Here is a 20,002-nt window from a genome sequence, read left to right as displayed (position 1 = left end):
TAATTCCCTGTTTTCTCTCTCCCTCTTTTTTTAAATAGTGGGGTTACATTAGCTACCCTCCAATCTGTTGGAACTGTTCCAGAGTCTATAGAATTTTGAAAAATGTCCAGCAATGCATCCACTATTTCTAGGGCCACTTCCTTAAGTACTCAGGGATGTAGATTATCAGGCCCTGGGGATTTATCGGCCTTCAATCCCATCAATTTCCCCAACATCATTTCCCTACTAATACTGATTTCATACAGTTTCTCCTTCTCACTAGACCCTGTGTTCCCAAACATTTCTGGGAGGTAATTTGTGTCCTCCTTTGTGAAGACAGAACCAAAATATGTATTTAATTGATCTGCCATTTCTTTGTTCCCCATTATAAATTCCCCCGTTTCTGACTGTAAGGGACCCACATTTGTCTTCAGTAATCTTTTTCTCTTCACATATCTATAGAAACTTTTACAGTCAGTTTTTATGTTCTCTGCAAATTTGCTCTCATACTCTATTTTTCCCTTCTTAATCAATCCCTTTGTCCTCCTTTGCTGAATTCTAAACTGCTCCCAATCCTCAGGTTTGCTGCGTGTTCTGGCCATTTTATATTTCTCCTCCTTGGATCTAATACTATCCCTAATTTCTTTTGTAAGCCACGGTTGAGCCACCTGTTTTATTATTGCGCCAGACAGGAATGAACAATTGTTGTAATTCATCCATGCACTCTTTAAATGCTAGCCATTGCCTATCCACTGTCATCATTGTCGACAGGAATAGTGCCGGAAGACTGGAGGATAGCAAATGTTGTCCCCTTGTTCAAGAAGGGGAGTAGAGACAGCCCTGGTAATTATAGACCTGTGAGCCTTACTTCGGTTGTGGGTAAAATGTTGGAAAAGGTTATAAGAGACAGGATTTATAATCATCTTGAAAAGAATAAGTTCATTAGCGATAGTCAGCACGGTTTTGTGAAGGGTAGGTCGTGCCTCACAAACCTTATTGAGTTTTTCGAGAAGGTGACCAAACAGGTGGATGAGGGTAAAGCAGTGGATGTGGTGTATATGGATTTCAGTAAGGCGTTTGATAAGGTTCCCCACGGTAGGCTATTGCAGAAAATACGGAAGTATGGGGTTGAAGGTGATTTAGAGCTTTGGATCAGAAATTGGCTAGCTGAAAGAAGACAGAGGGTGGTGGTTGATGGCAAATGTTCACCTGGAGTTTAGTTACTAGTGGTGTACCGCAAGGATCTGTTTTGGGGCCACTGCTGTTTGACATTTTTATAAATGACCTGGAAGAGGGTGTAGAAGGGTGGGTTAGTAAATTTGCAGATGACACTAAGGTCGGTGGAGTTGTGGATAGTGCCGAAGGATGTTGTAGGGTACAGAGGGACATAGATAGGCTGCAGAGCTGGGCTGAGAGATGGCAAATGGAGTTTAATGCGGAAAAGTGTGAGGTAATTCACTTTGGAAGGAGTAACAGGAATGCAGAGTACTGGGCTAATGGGAAGATTCTTGGTAGTGTAGATGAACAGAGAGATCTTGGTGTCCAGGTGCATAAATCCCTGAAGGTTGCTACCCAGGTTAATAGGGCTGTTAAGAAGACATATGGTGTGTTAGCTTTTATTAGTAGGGGGATTGAGTTTCGGAGCCACGAGGTCATGCTGCAGCTGTACAAAACTCTGGTGAGACTGCACCTGGAGTATTGCGTGCAGTTCTGGTCACCGCATTATAGGAAGGATGTGGAAGCTTTGGAAAGGGTGCAGAGGAGATTTACTAGGATGTTGCCTGGTATGGAGGGAAGGTCTTACGAGGAAAGGCTGAGGGACTTGAGGTTGTTTTCGTTGGAGAGAAGGAGGAGGAGAGGTGACTTAATGGAGACATATAAGATAATCAGAGGGTTAGATAGGGTTAATAGTGAGCGTCTTTTTCCTCGGATGGTGATGGCAAACACGAGGGGACATAGCTTTAAGTTGAGGGGTGATAGATATAGGACAGATGTTAGAGGTAGTTTCTTTGCTCAGAGAGTAGTAGGGGCGTGGAACGCCCTGCCTGCAACAGTAGTAGACTCGCCAACTTTCAGGGCATTTAAGTGGTCATTGGATAGACATATGGATGAAAAGGGAATAGTGTAGGTCAGATGGTTTCACAGGTCGGCGCAACATCGAGGGCCGAAGGGCCTGTACTGCACTGTAATGTTCTAATTCTAATTCTAATTCTAAAAACCCTTTAAGTAATGTTCCACAATCTATCATAGCCAACTCGCGCCTCATACCTTCATAGTTTCCTTTATTTAGATTCAGGACCCTAGTCTCGGAATCAAATCTCTCACTCTCCATCTTGATGAAGAATTCTATCATGTTATGGTCGCTCTTCCCCAAGGGACCCTACACAAGCTTGTTAACTAATCCTTTCTCATTACACAATACCCAGTCTAGGATGGCCTGTTCTCTCGTTAGTTCCTCAACGTATTGATCCAAAAAACCATCACATACGCACTCCAGGAATTCCCCCTCTACAGTATTATTGCTAATTTGGTTTTTCCAATCTATATATAGATTAAATTCACCCATAATTACAGTTGCATCCTTATTGCATGCGTCTCTAATTTCCTGTTTAATGCGATCCTCTACATCACCACTGCTGTTTGGGGGTCTGTATACAACCCCCATCAACGTTTTCTGCCCCTTGGTGTTTCTTAGCTCCACCCATACTGATTCCACATCAGGATTCTCTGAGCTAATATCCTTCCTCACTATTATATTGATTTCCTCTTTTACTAACAACACTACTCCACCTCCTTTCCCTTTTTTGCCTGTCCTTCCTAAATATTGAATACCCCTGGATGTTCAGTTCCCATCCTTGGTCACCCTGCAGCCATGTCTCCGTAATCACAACTATATCGTATCCATTTACATCTATTGGCATGGTTAATTCGCCTGCCTTATTGCAAATACTCCGCGCATTGAGACACAATGCCTTTAGGCTTGTCTTTTTAATGTTCTTAGTCATCTTAGCATTATTTTGCACTATGGCCCTACACACATACTCACCCTGCACATACACATGCACGTTCAGCCCGCACGTACACACAAACACACACACACACACACTCTCACTGTGGGGGAGGCGGTGGTGTATTGATATTGTCACTGGACTAGTAGTCCTGAGCCCAGGCTAATGCTCTGGGAACATGGGTTCGAATCCCACATTCACCCTGCACGTACACACACATGTACCCCAGACACACTTAGGACCAAGATGAGGAGAAATTTCTTTAGTCAGAGGCTTGTGAATCGTTAGAATGAGAAAGAACTCATTCATAATCTTGTTGTAAAAGAACCTTTAGGGATGAGTGACCATAATCTGATAGAATTTTACATTATGTTTGAAAGTGAGGTAGTTCAATCTGAAGCCAGGGTGTTAAATTTGAACAATGGAAATTATGAAGGTATGAGGGGCAAATTGGCTGAGGTGGATTGGGAAAATACATTAAAAGGTATGACAGTACATAGGCAATGGATAGTCTTTAAAGAATTATAACATAGTTTACAGCAACTATACATTCCTTCAAGGCACAAAAACCCCAAAAGTAAAGGCAGTCAGTTGTGGATAACCAAGGAAGTTAATCATTGTATAAGATTAAAAGAAAATGCCTTTAAAGTTACCAGAAATAGTAGTAAACCTGAGGATTAGGAGGATTTTAGAATCCAGTAAAGGAAGAGCAAGAAACTAATAAAGAAAGGGAGAAGAGAGTATGAATGTAAACTAGCAAAAAACACCTGCATGTATTAACTTGACACATTTTTGCCTCTTGGTAGATTTTCAAAGCAAACGCAGATCCAGAAACTCCAGTTGGGAACTTCTTGCTGGTTCCTGTTGTCGCTCGATATATCCGCATCAACCCGCAGAGCTGGTATCAGAATGGAAGCATCTGTCTCAGAGTTGAAATTATGGGCTGTCCCCTTCCAGGTACATAACACTGTGCAGCCATCCTCCTTTCTGCCTGTCTCTGTTTTAATGTCTTTGGCAAAAACTGTGTTACAGCCAGGTGAGGAGGGGGTCTCAGGCTCCCCTTTCACCTCTTCTCTGGTTTGACCGCAACAGGGTTTATCCTTTTCTAACTCAGTGGATGAATTTACCACCTCAGTGAGTGTTTGCTCCTGTTTCTCTAATGTAACCAATCAGACAGGTTTTCTTGTGTTTAAGCAAAAAGGATGTAAGTTTATTACTTTTAACACTCTAAAATTACTAAAATAAGCTACGTATTCACACACATATTCACATGAGAGTCACACACATATAAATCGATTACAGGGGGAAAACAGCTTTGGTGGTTGGAGTAGAGTCTGGAATAAATGGAATTTGAATACAGTTTTAAATCTCAAGTCCTCAGCTGAAGTTGTATTCCTGAAGGCCTCGCTTGGCCACGTGCATGATGGTGGGCTTGCTTTGCTCAGGGCTCCTGAAGGCAAAAGAGGGGTTTGATCCATGTCCCCTGGTTGCTGGCTGTGGCGGTCTGTAGGCTTGAGGGGAAGAGGTTTCCAGTTGCAGCCAGGTCTTCTCTTGACCTTTACTGGGGAGAGAGATAGAGAGAGAGAGCTGCTTTGTTGATGGCTTTTCAGTTAATTCCCATCTGTTTTCTGTGTGATGAAGCTCACAGTCTCTCTGGAGCTGCACAGGCAGTCACATGACATCAAACCCCTTTGTTCTTTTAATTAGGTTTTTCTGAATCTTCTCTGAGATTCAAGGCGCAACACCTCAATCTGTCCAGTTGCACTTGGGGGGGCAGTGGGGGGAGGGGATGGTTGGTGGTGGTTGGCTCTTTCGTAGTCAATGGGTATAGATGGCCCCCTGACGACCGTGCTGATGAGGCCATTCCAGGTAATTTAATCAGAGAGCACCCGATTGTTCTGGCTGAGTTGAGTCAGTCGTGTCATCTCCAGTCTGATCTTTTGGTGTTTCAAATGTAAATTGCAGTGGCCATCTTGGCTGCCAGTTTACTTTTTTAAAAGGTTACTTGTAAGAATTTCCACTAAAAGTCTAATGCAAGGTTCCAACTGATGAAATTAATCTTTCCCCTTTGGCCTATAGGGTTTTCATGACAACTCGCAAAGAGAGAATATGAGAATAGAATGGCAGTCAATATAAAAGGGATTCCAAAAATCTTCAACCAGCATGTAAACAGTAAGTGGGTAGTAAGAGGTGGAGTGGGGCCTATTAGAGAGAAAGAGAGTAATATATGCTTAGAGGCACAGGGCAAGGCTGATGTACTTAATGAATACTTTGAATCAGTGTTCAATAAGGAAATGGAGGTTGATAAAATATCAGTAGAAGCAGAGAGAGTAGAAGCAACAGATAGGTAAATATTGAGAGGGGGGAGGTACTAAAAAGGTTGGCTATACTTACGGTAGATAAGTCACCAGGTCCGGATGGCTTGTATCCCAGGTTGTTAAAGGAAGTGGGGATGGAGATAGCTGAAGGGCTTGTCGTAATGTTCCGATCTTCCCTGGATATGGGGAAGGTGCCAGAGGATTGGAGAGTGGCAAATGTGATACCCTTATTGAAGAAAGGGTGTAAGGATAGTCAGAGATGGGGAGAAAGTTTTTCTCTCAGAGGGTAGTGAATCTTTGGAATTCTCTTCCTCAAAAGGCAGTGGAAGCAGAGTCTTTGAATATTTTTAAGGCAGAAGTAGATAGATTCTTGATAAGCAAAGGGGTGAAAGGTTATTGGGGGTCAACGGGAATGTGGAGTTGAGGTTACAATCAGATCAGCCATAATCTTTATTGAATGGCGGAGCAGGCTCGAGGGGCCGAGTGGCCTACTCCTGCTCCTAATTCATATGTTCGTATGTATAATAGTGTTAGCAACGACAGGCCAGTTAGTTTAACATCAGTGATGGGTAAGGTGTTAGAAACAGCAATCAGGGAAAAAAAATCAACCGACACTTGGGCAAGTTTGAGTTAATTAAGGAGAGTCAGCACGGATTTGTAAAAGGCAGATCACGCTTGTCTAATCCAACTGAATTTTTTGATGAAGTAACAGAGAAGGTTTTTTTTAATTCATTCATGGTATGTGGGCGTCGCTGGCCAGGCCAGCATTTATTGCCCATCCCTAATTGCCCTTGAGAAGGTGGTGGTGAGCTGCCTTCGTGAACTGCTGCAGTCCAGGTTGATGAAGGGAATGCGGTGGATGTTGTTTATATGGAGTTTAAGGAAATGTTCGATAAGGTACCACATAAAAGGCTGGTTAACAAAACTGAGGCTCATGGAATAAGAGGTCAGTGTCCAATTGGATAAAAATAGGCTTAAGGACAGAAAACAGCGAGTTGTGGTAAATGGTTTTTCAGACTGGAGGATGGTAGATAGTGGTGTTCCCCAAGGGTCAGTGCTGGGACCACTGCTTTTTTTTTGCTATATATAAATGTCTTGGATCTTGGAATGCAGAATAGATTCTCCAAATTTGCCAATGATACCAAACGTGGAGGTACTCAGTGAGGATGATATGAACCGCCTGCAACAGGGCACAGACAGGCTAGCAGAATAGGCAGAGAGGTGGCCAATGGAATTTAATACAGAGAAGTGTGAGGTGATACATTTTGGCAGAAGGAATAGGGAGAGGCAATATATACTTCATAGAAAGATAGGAAATCGGAGCAGGAGTAGGCCATTCGACCCTTCAAGGCTGCTCCACCATTCATTATGATCATGGCTGATCATCCAACTCAGTAACCTGTTCCCGCTTTCGCCCCAAGAGCTATATCTAATTCCTTCTTGTAAATATACAGTGTTTTGTCTCAACTGCTTTCTGTGGTAGCGAATTCCACAGGCTCACCACTCTCTGGGTGACGGAATTTCTCCTCATCTCAGTCCTGAAAGGTTTACCCCGTATCCTTAGACTATGACCCCTGGTTCTGGACTCCCCCACCATCAGGAACATCCTTCCTGCATCTACCCTGTCAAGTCCTGTTAGAATTTTATAGGTTTCTATGAGATTCCCCCCTCAATCTTCTGAACTCCAGTGAAAATAATCCCAACCGACTCAATGTCTCCTCATACGTCAGTCCCGCCATCCCAGGAATCAGTCTGGTAAACCTTCGCAGCACTCCCTCTGTAGCAAGAACATCCTTCCTCAGATAAGGAGACCAAAACTGCACACAATATTCCAGGTGTGGCCTCACCAAGGCCCTGTATAATTGCAGCAAGACATCCCTGCTCCTGTACTCGAATCCTCTCGCTATGAAGGCCAACATACCATTTGCCTTTTTTACCACCTGTTGCACCTGCATGCTTACCTTCAGTGACTGGTGTATGAGAACACCCAGGTCTCGCTGCATATTCCCCTCTCTCAGTTTATAGCCGTTCAGATAATAATCTGCCTTCCTGTTTTTGCTACCAAAGTAGATAACCTCACATTTATCCACAATATACTGCATCTGCCATGCATTAGCCCACTCACTCAACTTGTCCAAATCACCCTGAAGCCTCTCTACATCCTCCTCACAACTCCCCCTCCCACCCAGTTTTGTATCATCTGCAAATTTGGAGATATTACATTTAGTTCCCTCATCGAAATCATTAATATAATAGCACAGTGCTATCAAGTGTGCAGGAACAGAGGGACGTGGGGGTGCATGTGCATCAATTTGAAGGTGACATGACATATTGAGAGGGTGATTAGTAAAGCATATGGGATCCTGGGTTTCATAAACAGAGGTATTGAGTACAAAAGCAGGGAAGTTCTGCTGAACCTTTATAAAGCTCTGGTTAGGCTCCAGCTCGAGTATTGCGTCCAGTTCTGGTCACCACACTTCAGGAAGGATGTGAGGGTCCTTGAGAGGGAGCAGAGGAGATTTACCAGAATGGTTCCAGGGATGGAGGATTTTAGTTACAAGGTTAGGTTGGAAAAGCTGGGGTTGTTCATTTTCCAACAAAGGAGATTGAGGAGAGGTTTAATAGAAGTGTATAAGATTATGACAGGCTAAGATAAGTTAGACAAGGAAAAACTGTTCCCATTAACTAATGGCACAAGGACTAGGGGACACAGATTGAAGGTTTTGGGACAAGAGATACAGGGGGGGAATATGAGGAAGCACTTTTTTTACACAGCGGGTGGTGATGACTTGGAACTTGCTGCTCAGGTGGAAACAGAGACTATCAATGACTTCAAGAGGAGGTTGGGTGGCCACCTGAGAGAAATAGACTTGCAGGACTAGGGGAATCGAGCCAAGAAGTGGGACTGACAGCATAGCTCTATGGAGAGCTGGCATCGACTCAAAGGGCCGAATGACCTCCTTCTGTGCTTCTCTGTCTCTCTCTGTCTCTCACTGGTTGTTTTTTGACACTCTCTCCAGATCCCAACAATTTCTTTTACTGGAAGAAGGAAGTGATGAGTTTGGATGACTTGGATTTCAAACACCACAACTATGAGGATCTGAGACGGGTAAGAACTGACCCACCAAGGCTGGATTTGAACTGACCCACCTAGGCTGGATTTGCAGTGTGGCTGGAGACGAGTTCAAAAAGCTGCTTATCAAGGCATATCAACTGGACAGTGAAATTTCTAGATGACCCGTTCCACTCTCTATTACCTCCCTTCCCTCGGCCAGCCTCTCGCCCCATACCTTTTTATTCATTTATGGGATGTGGAGGGACCTGGGGGTGCATGTGCATCAATTTGAAGGTAACAGAACATATTGAGAGAGTGGTTAGTAAAGCATCTGGGATCTTGGAGTGCTTGGAGATCACTGGAGTGCTGACTTGGGTTGCAGTAGCGTGTTAAAGTGGAAGTTTGGTGACTGAGGAAGTTCAGTGAGGAGGGAGCGAGGAGCTCCTTTCATTTCCTACCTGTCCTCAGCGTGAGGGTAGCTGAGAGTCTCCAAAGAGCACAGCTGACTGGTGAGTAAGTCCTGGTGGGTATTTTTCAAAGTGGATTGAATTGTAAGTCATTGTTTTAGCAAGACTTAGTTGTTTTTTTTAAAATTATAATCTTCTAAAGTTTTAAATTTAAAGGGTTTAGTCATGGCAGGAGAGCTTGAAGCCGTGGTTTGCTCCTCTTGCTGCATGTGGGAATCCGGGAACATTTCCAGTCCCCAGGACCAGCATGTGTGCAGGAAGTGTGTCCAGCTGCAGCTCCTGGAAGCTCGAGTTTCAGAGTTGGAACGGCGGCTGGAAACACTGTGGAGCATCCGTGAGTCTGAGAGCATTGTGGATAGCACGTATAGAGAGGTGGTCACACCGCAGCTGAAGGGACTTGAGGAAGGAAGGGAATGGGTGACCATCAGGCAGTCCAAGAGAATCAGGCAGGTAGTTCAGGAGTCCCCTGGGGTCCCGCTTGCAAATCGGTATTCCATTTTGGAGGCTGATGAGGCTGGTTCCTCCAGGGAGTGCGGACAGACCCAAGCTTCTGGCACCACAAGCAGCCTCTCTGTACAGGAAGGGGGAAAGAGAGGAAGAGCAATAGTAATAGGGGATTCTATAGTCAGGGGAACAGATAGGTGCTACTGTGACCATCAACGTGACTCCAGGATGGTGTGTTGCCTCCCTGGTGCCAGGGTCTGGGATGTCACTGAACGGCTGCAGGGCATCCTGAAGGGGGAGGGTGATAAGGCAGAGGTCATGGTACATGTTGGTACCAATGACATAGGTAGAAAGAGGGATGAGGTCTTGCATCAAGAATTCAGGGAGCTAGGCAGTAGACTAAAAAGCAGGACCTCTCGGGTTGTAATCTCTGGATTACTCCCAGTGCCACGTGCTAGCGAGTATAGAAATAGGAGAATAGCACAGATGAATGTGTGGCTTAAGAGTTGGTGCAGGAGGGAGGGTTTTAGATTCCTGGACCACTGGGACCGTTTCTGGGGAAGTGGGACCTGTACAAGCGGGACGGTCTACATCTGAACCAGAGGGGGACTAAGATCCTTGCTGGCGGGTTTGCAAGTGCTGTTGGGAGGAGTTTAAACTAATTTGGCAGGGGGAGGGGATGCAGACTCCTAGCAGAATAGGGACACAGCTAAACACAGGAAAGCAAACAAGTCAGAGGGAATACAGCAGAAGTAAGTTTCAAGGGAGTAAGACCAGGATGGAAGGCCTCTACTTTAATGCCAGGAGTATTGCAGGTAAAACGGATGAGTTAAGGGCAAGGATTAACACGTGGAATTTGATATAGTAGCCATCACGGAGACATGGTTGAGGGAGGGGTAGGATTGGCAGCTCAATATCCCGGGATACAGAATCTTCAGGCGAGACAGAGGAGGGGGCATTACAATATTAGTTAAGGAGTCAGTTACTGCAGTAAGGAGAGATGATATCTTGGAGAGGGCATCAGATGAAGCTTTATGGGCAGAGTTTAGGAATAAAAAAGGGACAGCCACATTGCTAGGTGTTCATTATAGACCCCCAGATAGACAGTGGGAAATTGAGGAGCAAATATGTGAGCAATTTGCAGAGGTGTGTAAAAATAATAGGGTAATTATATTAGGTGATTTCAACTTTCCCAACATTAATTGGGATAGTCATCGTGTTAAGGGATTAGATGGAGTGGAGTTCTTAAAATATATACAGGAGAACTTTTTAGCTCAATATGCAGAGGATCCAACAAGGGAGGGTGCAGTGCTGGACCTAATTCTGGGGGATGAAGCCGGACAGGTGGTTGATGTGTTGGTGGGGGGGCATTTTGGTGATAGCGACCACAACATGGTACAATTTAAGCTTGTTATGGAGAAAGAAATAGACAAGTTGCAAAAAAAGGTTTTGGATTGGGGGGAGAGCGTATTTTAGTAAAATAAGGCAGGATCTGGCCAAGGTAGACTGGAAAGAGTTACTTGTCGGGAAATCTACAGAAGAGCAATGGGGGGCATTCAAAAAAGAAATGGGGAGGGTACAGGCCCAACATGTTCCCTCTAGGGTAATAGGTAGGAGCAACAAGCCCAGAGAACCATGGATGACCAGAAACATTCAGGGTAAGATGAGAAGGAAAAGAGAGGCTTTTAGCAAATACAAGGAGAGCAAATCAACGAAGCAGCTTTTTCGGGAGCAGCGTGTGAGCGAGTGAGCAGCTGGGAAAGTCCGTTTGAAAGTAAATTTAATTTCCTTTTGTTTTTCGGCGGAGGCCAGGGGGCTGCTGGGTAAGTAAAACACTATATATTTGGGCGGTTTAAAATAACTTTCCTTTCAGTGCAGCAGCTTTTTCGGGAGCAGCGTGTGAGCGAGTGAGCAGCTGGGAAAGTCCGTTTGAAAGTAAATTTAATTTCCTTTTGTTTTTCGGCGGAGGCCAGGGGGCTGCTGGGTAAGTAAAACACTATATATTTGGGCGGTTTCTGAACCCGAGACACCACACTTGTAGTGTCTCCCACCCGCCCTCCTCCTCTAACCAAAAAAAAGGACTCGGTGGGGTGTTTATAAGGTAAGGCTTTTTCGATTTCTCTGGTTTTATTGTGATTGGTAAAAACTTTTCGTTCCTTTTTCATTTAACTAAGTTTAAGCTTAAGATTAAAAATGGCAGGAGATCTCAGACCCGTATCATGCTCCTCTTGCTCAATGTGGGAGCTCAGGGACACGGCTGATGTCCCTGACTCCTTCACGTGCAGGAAGTGTGTCCAGCTGCAGCTCTTGTTCGACCGCATGACGGCTCTCGAGCTGCGGATGGACTCACTTTGGAGCATGCGCGATGCTGAGGAGGTCGTGGATAGCACGTTTAGTGAATTGGTCACACCGCAGATTAGGATTGCTGAGGGAGAAAGGGAATGGGTGACCAAAAGGCAGAGAAAGAGCAGGAAGGCAGCGCAGGAGTCCCCTGCGGTCATCTCCCTCCAAAACAGGTATACCGTTTTGGATACTGTTGAGGGAGATGGCTCACCAGGGGAAGGCAGCAGTAGCCAGGTCCATGGCACCGTGGCTGGCTCTGCTGTTCCGAAGGGCGGGAAAAAGAGTGGAAGGGCTATAGTCGTAGGGGATTCGATTGTAAGGGGAGTAGACAGGCGGTTCTGTGGTCGAAAACGAGGCTCCCGAATGGTATGTTGCCTCCCAGGTGCACGGGTCAGGGACGTCTCAGATCGGCTGCAGAACATTCTAAAGGGGGAGGGTGAACAGCCAGTTGTCATTGTGCACATAGGCACTAATGATATAGGTAAAAAACGGGATGAGGTCCTACATGCAGAGTTTAGGGAGTTAGGAGCCAAGTTAAAAAGTAGGACCTCAGAGGTAGTAATCTCAGGATTGCTACCAGTGCCACGTGATAGTCAGAGTAAAAATGAAAGAATAGTCAGGATGAATGCGTGGCTTGAGAGATGGTGCAGGAAGGAGGGGTTCAGATTTTTGGGACATTGGGACCGGTTCTGGGGGAGGTGGGACTATTACAAATTGGACGGTCTACACCTGGGCCGGACTGGAACCAATGTCCTTGGAGGTGCTTTTGCTAACGCTGTTGGGGAGGGTTTAAACTAATGTGGCAGGGGGATGGGAACCAATTGAGGTCAGTTGACAGTAAGGAGGTAGTAACAAAAGCCTGTAAGGAACTAGATAATGAAGTCAGTGTGACTAAGGGGAAGAGCAGGCAAGGAGCAGATGATGAATATAAAGGGACTGGTGGTCTGAGGTGCATTTGTTTTAATGCAAGAAGTGTAGTAGGTAAGGCAGATGAACTTAGGGCTTGGATTAGTACCTGGGAGTATGATGTTATTGCTATTACTGAGACTTGGTTGAGGAAAGGGCATGATTGGCAACTAAATATCCCAGGATATCGATGCTTCAGGCGGGATAGAGAGGGAGGTAAAAGGGGTGGAGGAGTTGCATTACGTCAAAGAGGAGATCACAGCTGTGCTGAAGGAGGGCACTATGGAGGACTCGAGCAGTGAGGCAATATGGACAGAACTCAGAAATAGGAAGGGTGCGGTAACAATGTTGGGGCTGTACTACAGGCCTCCCAACAGCGAGCGTGAGATAGAGGTACAAATATGTAAACAGATTATGGAAAGATGTAGGAGCAACAGGGTGGTGGTGATAGGAGATTTTAATTTTCCCAACATTGACTGGGATTCGCTTAGTGTTAGAGGTCCAGATGGAGCAGAATTTGTAAGGAGCATCCAGGAGGGTTTTCTAGAGCAGTATGTAAATAGTCCAACTCGGGAAGGGGCCATACTGGACCTGGTGTTGGGGAATGAGCCCGGCCAGGTGGTTGATGTTTCAGTAGGGGACTACTTTGGCAATAGTGATCACAATTCCGTAAGCTTTAAAATACTCATGGACAAAGACGAGAGTGGTCCAAAAGGGAGAGTGCTAAATTGGGGGAAGGCCAACTACACCAAAATTCGGCAGGAGCTGGGAAATGTAGATTGGGAGCAGCTGTTTGAAGGTAAATCCACATGTGATATGTGGGAGGCTTTTAAAGAGAGGTTGATTAGCGTGCAGGAGAGACATGTTCCTGTGAAAATGAGGGATAGAAATGGCAAGATTAGGGAACCATGGATGACAGGTGAAATTGTGAGACTAGCTAAGAGGAAAAAGGAAGCATACATAAGGTCTAGGCGGCTGATGAAAGACGAAGCTTTGAAAGAATATCGGGAATGTAGGACCAATCTGAAACGAGGAATTAAGAGGGCTAAAAGGGGTCATGAAATATCTTTAGCAAACAGGGTTAAGGAAAATCCCAAAGCCTTTTATTCATATATAAGGAGCAAGAGGGTAACTAGAGAAAGGATTGGCCCACTAAAGGACAAAGGAGGAATGTTATGCTTGGACTCAGAGAAAATGGGTGAGATTCTAAACGAGTACTTTGCATCGGTATTCACCGAGGAGAGGGACATGACGGATGTTGAGGTTAGGAACAGATGTTTGATTACTCTAGGTCAAGTCGGCATAAGGAGGGAGGAAGTGTTGGGTATTCTAAAAGGCATTAAGGTGGACAAGTCCCCAGGTCCGGATGGGATCTATCCCAGGTTACTGAGGGAAGCGAGAGAGGAAATAGCTGGGGCCTTAACAGATATCTTTGCAGCATCCTTAAACACGGGTGAGGTCCCGGAGGACTGGAGAATTGCTAATGTTGTCCCCTTGTTTAAGAAGGGTAGCAGGGATAATCCAGGTAATTATAGACCGGTGAGCCTGACGTCAGTGGTAGGGAAGCTGCTGGAGAAGATACTGAGGGATAGGATCTATTCCCATTTGGAAGAAAATGGGCTCATCAGTGATAGGCAACATGGTTTTGTGCAGGGAAGGTCATGTCTTACCAACTTAATATAATTCTTTGAGGAGGTGACAAAGTTGATTGATGAGGGAAGGGCTGTCGATGTCATATACATGGACTTCAGTAAGGCGTTTGATAAGGTTCCCCATGGCAGGCTGATGGAGAAAGTGAAGGCGCTTGGGGTCCAAGGTGTACTAGCTAGATGGATAAAGAACTGGCTGGGCAACAGGAGACAGAGAGTAGCAGTAGAAGGGAGTTTCTCAAAATGGAGACGTGTGACCAGTGGTGTTCCACAGGGATCCGTGCTGGGACCACTGTTGTTTGTGATATACATAAATGATTTGGAGGAAAGTATAGGTGGACTGATTAGCAAATTTGCAGACGACACTAAGATTGGTGGAGTAGCAGATAGTGAAGGGGACTGTCAGAGAATACAGCAGAATATAGATAGATTGGAGAGTTGGGCAGAGAAATGGCAGATGGAGTTCAATCAGGGTAAATGCGAGGTGATGCATTTTGGAAGATCCAATTCAAGAGTGAACTATACAGTAAATGGAAAAGTCCTGGGGAAAATTGATGTCCAGAGAGATTTGGGTGTTCAGGTCCACTGTTCCCTGAAGGTGGCAACGCAGGTAAATAGAGTGGTCAAGAAGGCATACGGCATGCTTTCCTTCATCGGACGGGGCATTGAGTACAAGAGTTGGCAGGTCATGTTACAGTTGTATAGGACTTTGGTTCGGCCACATTTGGAATACTGCGTACAGTTCTGGTCGCCACATTATCAAAAGGATGTGGATGCTTTGGAGAGGGTGCAGAGGAGGTTCACAAGGATGTTGCCTGGTATGGAGGGCGCTAGCTATGAAGAGAGGTTGAGCAGATTAGGATTATTTTCATTAGAAAGACGGAGGTTGAGGGGGGACCTGATTGAGGTGTACAAAATCATGAGAGGTATAGACAGGGTGGATAGCAAGAGGCTTTTTCCCAGAGTGGGGGTTTCAATTACTAGAGGACACGAGTTCAAAGTGAAAGGGGAAAAGTTTAGGGGGGATATGCGTGGAAAGTTCTTTACGCAGAGGGTGGTGGGCACCTGGAACGCATTGCCAGCGGAGGTGGTAGATGCGGGCACGATGGAGTCTTTTAAGATGTATCTAGACAGATACATGAATGGGCAGGAAGAAAAGAGATACAGAACCTTAGAAAATAGGCGACATGTTTAGAGAGAGGATCTGGATCGGCGCAGGCTTGGAGGGCCGAAGGGCCTGTTCCTGTGCTGTAATTATCTTTGTTCTTTGTTCTTTGGAGCACAGAAAGTGTAGGATGGAGCTTAAGAATGCAATTAGGAGAGCAAAGAGGGGATATGAGAAAGCTCTGGCTGGTAAAAGTAGGGAAAATCCCAAGATATTCTATAAGTATATCAATGGGAAGAGGATAACCAGGGAAAGAGTAGGACCCATTAGGGACCAAGGGGGAAATTTGTGGGTGGAGCCAGAGGACATTGGTAGGGTGTAGAATGAATACTTCACATCTGTCTTCACCCAAGAGAATGAGGAAGTAGATATGGAACTTAGAGAGAGAGACTGTGAGGTTCTTGAGCAAATTGTCATCGGGAGTGACACGGTATTGGAGGTTTTGGAAGGCTTAAAAGTGGACAAATCTCCAGGTCTGGACGATTTGTGTCCCAGGATGCTGTGGGAGGTGAGGGTGGAGATTGCAGGGGCTCTGATCCTAATTTTTAATTCCTCTCTGGCCACGGGGGAGGTGCCAGAGGACTGGAGAACAACTAATGTGGTCCCACTATTTAAGAAAGGTTGCAGAGATAAGCCAGGGAACCACAGACCAGTGAGTCTCACATCAGTGGTAGGGAAACTATTGGAGAAAATTCTGAAGGAGAGAATCCATCTCCACTTGGAGAGGCAAAATTTGATTAGGAATAGTCAGCATGGCTTTGTCAGAGGGAGATCATGCCTAACAAATTTGATTGAATTTTTTGAGCATGTGACCAGGTGTGTAGATGAAGGTAGTGCAGTTGATGTAGTTTACATGGATTTCAGCAAAGCCTTTGACAAAGTCCCACATGGGAGACTTATCAAGAAAGCAAATGCACATGGGATACAACGTAACTTGATAAGGTGGATTCAAAATTGGCTTAGCTGTAGGAGACAGAGAGTGATGACAGACGGCTGTTTTAGTGACTGGAAGCCAGTGTCCAGTGGCGTACCACAGGGATCTGTGCTGGGTCCCCTATTGTTTGTCATTTATATAAACGACATAGATGACTATGTGGGGGGTAGGATCAGTAAGTTCGCAGATGACACAAAGATTGGCCGAGTGGTTAACAGTGAGGTGGAGTGTCTTAGGTTACAGGAAGATATAGACGGGATGGTCAAATGGGCAGAAAAGTGGCAGATGGAATTTAACGCTGAAAAGTGAGAGGTGATACACTTTGGAAGGAGTAATGTGACACGGAAGTATTCAATGAATGGCCTGACACTGGGAAGTTCCGAAGAACAAAGGGACCTAGGCGTGTTTGTCCATAGATCTCTGAAGGCAGAAGGGCAGGTTAACAGGGTGGTGAAAAAGGCATATGGGACACTTGCCTTTATCAATCGAGGCAGAGATTACAAAAGCAGGGAGGTCATGTTGGAGTTGTATAGAACTTTGGTAAGGCCACAGCTGGAGTACTGTGTGCAATTCTGGTCGCCACATTATAGGAAGGATGTGATTGCATCGGAGGAGGTGCAGAGGCGATTCACCAGGATGTTGCCTGGGATGGAACATTTAAGCTGTGAAGAGAGGTTGGATAGGCTTGGGTTGTTTTCACTGGAGCAGAGAAGACTGAGGGGTGACCTGATCGAGGTGTACAAGATTATGAGGGGCATGGACAGGGTGGATAGGGAGAAGCTGTTCCCCTTAGTTGAAGGGTCAGTTACGAGGGGTCACATGTTTAAGGTGAGGGGCAGGAGGTTTAAGGGGGATTTGAGGAAGAACTTTTTTACCCAGAGGGTGGTGACGGTCTGGAATGCCCTGCCTGGGAGGGTGGTCGAGGCAGGTTGCCTCACATCCTTTAAAAAGTACCTGGATGAGCACTTGGCATGTCATAACATTCAAGGCTATGGGCCAAGTGCTGGCAAATGGGATTAGGTAGACAGGTCAGGTGTTTTAATGCATCGGTGCAGACTCGATGGGCCAAAGGGCCTCTTCTGCACTGTATTATTCTGTGATTCTATGTGGGCGTCACTGGCAATGCCAGCATTTATTGCCCATCCCTAATTGCCCTTGAGAAGGTGGTGGTGAGCTGCCTTCTTGAACCGCTGCAGTCCATGTGGGGTAGGTATACCCACAGTGCTGTTAGGAAGGGAGTTCCAGGATTTTGACCCAGCGACAGTGAAGGAACGGTGATATAGTTCCAAGTCAGGATGGTGTGTGACTTGGAGGGGAACTTGCAACTACCCTACTGGTTATATCCTCAAACAACTCTAATAAATTTGTCAAACAGGATTTCCCTTTAGTAAAACCATGTTGACTTGTCCTAATCATACTGTGCTTTTCTAAGTGCATTGTTGAGACTTCCTTAATAATCGATTCCAGCATTTTGCCAATGACTGATGTTAGGCTAACTGTCCTGTATTTCCCTGTTTTCTCTCTCCCTCCTTTCTTGAAAAGCGGTGTTACATTTACTCACTTCGAATCTGCTGGGATTGTTCCAGAATCTACCTTAATTATCTCAGTCTTATTAGGTCCTAGGTTGCACTCTATTTCTGGTATGGAATTTGTGTCTTCTACTGTGAAGACAGAAGCAAAATAGTTGTTCAATGTCTCTGCCATTTCCTCATTCCCCATGATAATTTCTCCTGCTTCAAAGGGACCAATGTTTATTTTAGCTGCTCTCTTCCTTTTTATATACCTATAAAAGCCCTGACAATCTGTTTTTATGTTGCTGGCTGATTTACTCTCATTCCATTTTTTCCCTTTTCATCAACTTTCTGTTGGCCCTTTTCTGGTTTCTAAAACACTCCCAGTCCTCAGACTATTCTTTGTGACATTATAAGCCTCTTTTAACCTAATGCTATCCTTAACCTCCTTAGTAAGCCACTGATGGATTCATCTTGCTGAGTATTTGTTTTTCAATGGAATGTATTTTTGTTGAACCTTTGAATTGTTTATTTAAATGTTTCCCACTGTTCATTTACCGCCATGCCTTCCAGTCTATTTACCCAATTCACCTTCGCCAGTTCCTGCCTCATACCTACGTCATTGGCTTTGTTTCAGTTTAAGGTTCTTGTTTGTGATTGGAGTATGTCATTTTGAAACTTAATTCAGAATTCAGTGGTATTCTGATCACTATTTCCCAGTGGATCTTTCACTCTGACATTACTAATTAACCCTGCTTCATTACATAATACTAGATTGAAGATAACGTTATCTTTAGTCGGTTCCACAACATGTTGTTCCAGTAAGCTGTCACAGAAGAATTCTACAAACTCATCTTCCAGACCACTCCTGCCAATTTTATTGTCATAAAAACATAGAAACATAGAAAATAGGAGCAGGAGTAGGCCATTCAGCCCTTCGAGCCTTCGAGTGTTAGAGGTCTAGATGGAGCAGAATTTGTAAGGAGCATCCAGGAGGGTTTTCTAGAGCAGTATGTAAATAGTCCAACTCGGGAAGGGGCCATACTGGACCTGGTGTTGGGGAATGAGCCCGGCCAGGTGGTTGAAGTTTCAGTAGGGGACTACTTTGGGAATAGTGATCACAATTCTGTAAGTTTTAGAAGACTCATGGACAAAGACGAGAGTGGTCCTAAAGGAAGAGTGCTAAATTGGGGGAAGGCCAACTATACCAAAATTCGGCAGGAGCTGGGGAATGTAGATTGGGAGCAGCTGTTTGAAGGTAAATCCACATTTGATATGTGGGAGGCTTTTAAAGAGAGGTTGATTAGCGTGCAGGAGAGACATGTTCCTGTGAAAATGAGGGATAGAAATGGCAAGATTAGGGAACCATGGATGACAGGTGAAATTGTGAGACTAGCTAAGAGGAAAAAGGAAGCAGACATAAGGTCCAGGCGGCTGAAGAAAGACGAAGCTTTGGAAGAATATTGGGAATGTAGGACCAATCTGAAACGAGGAATTAAGAGGGCTAAAAGGGGTCATGAAATATCTTTAGCAAACAGGGTTAAGGAAAATCCCAAAGCCTTTTATTCATATATAAGGAGCAAGAGGGTAACTAGAGAAAGGATTGGCCCACTCAAGGACAAAGGAGGAAAGTTATGCGAGGAGTCAGAGAAAATGGGTGAGATTCTAAACGAGTACTTTGCATCGGTATTCACCGAGGAGAGGGACATGACGGATGTTGAGGTTAGCGACAGATGTTTGATTACTCTAGGTCAAGTCGGCATAAGGAGGGAGGAAGTGTTGGGTATTCTAAAAGGCATTAAGGTGGACAAGTCCCCAGGTCCGGATGGGATCTGTCCCAGGTTTCTGAGGGAAGCGAGAGAGGAAATAGCTGGGGCCTTAACAGATATCTTTGCAGCATCCTTTAACACGGGTGAGGTCCCGGAGGACTGGAGAATTGCTAATGTTGTCCCCTTGTTTAAGAAGGGTAGCAGGGATAATCCAGGTAATTATAGACCGGTGAGCCTGACGTCAGTGGTAGGGAAGCTGCTGGAGAAGATACTGAGGGATAGGATCTATTCCCATTTGGAAGAAAATGGGCTTATCAGTGATAGGCAACATGGTTTTGTGCAGGGAAGGTCATGTCTTACCAACTTAATAGAATTCTTTGAGGAAGTGACAAAGTTGATTGATGAGGGAAGGGCTGTAGATGTCATATACATGGACTTCAGTAAGGCATTTGAT

General features: G+C 45.1%; 1 protein-coding gene across 2 annotated transcripts in view; it reads left to right on the top strand.

Moving 5' to 3' along the window:
* Positions 1–3,840: 3,840 nt before the first annotated feature.
* LOC137366071 (probable carboxypeptidase X1) overlaps positions 3,841–20,002 on the top strand; it is a 152,009-nt gene continuing 135,847 nt past the window's right edge. Inside the window, exons 1-3 of one of the 2 annotated variants that reach the window (XM_068028165.1) lie at positions 3,902–3,944; positions 5,067–5,159; positions 8,326–8,414. In XM_068028165.1, coding sequence (XP_067884266.1) covers positions 5,108–5,159; positions 8,326–8,414 — 141 coding nt within the window. In that variant the 5' untranslated portion in view covers positions 3,902–3,944; positions 5,067–5,107. Of the gene's footprint in view, positions 3,945–5,066; positions 5,160–8,325; positions 8,415–20,002 lie in introns of both variants that reach the window. The other variant, XM_068028198.1, reaches the window with a different exon arrangement.

Source organism: Heterodontus francisci, chromosome 1, assembly GCF_036365525.1.
Source record: "Heterodontus francisci isolate sHetFra1 chromosome 1, sHetFra1.hap1, whole genome shotgun sequence".
NCBI classification, from domain to species: domain Eukaryota; kingdom Metazoa; phylum Chordata; class Chondrichthyes; order Heterodontiformes; family Heterodontidae; genus Heterodontus; species Heterodontus francisci.
Note: the sequence above shows the minus strand (reverse complement) of the source record. Positions and strands in the feature narration are given on the sequence as shown.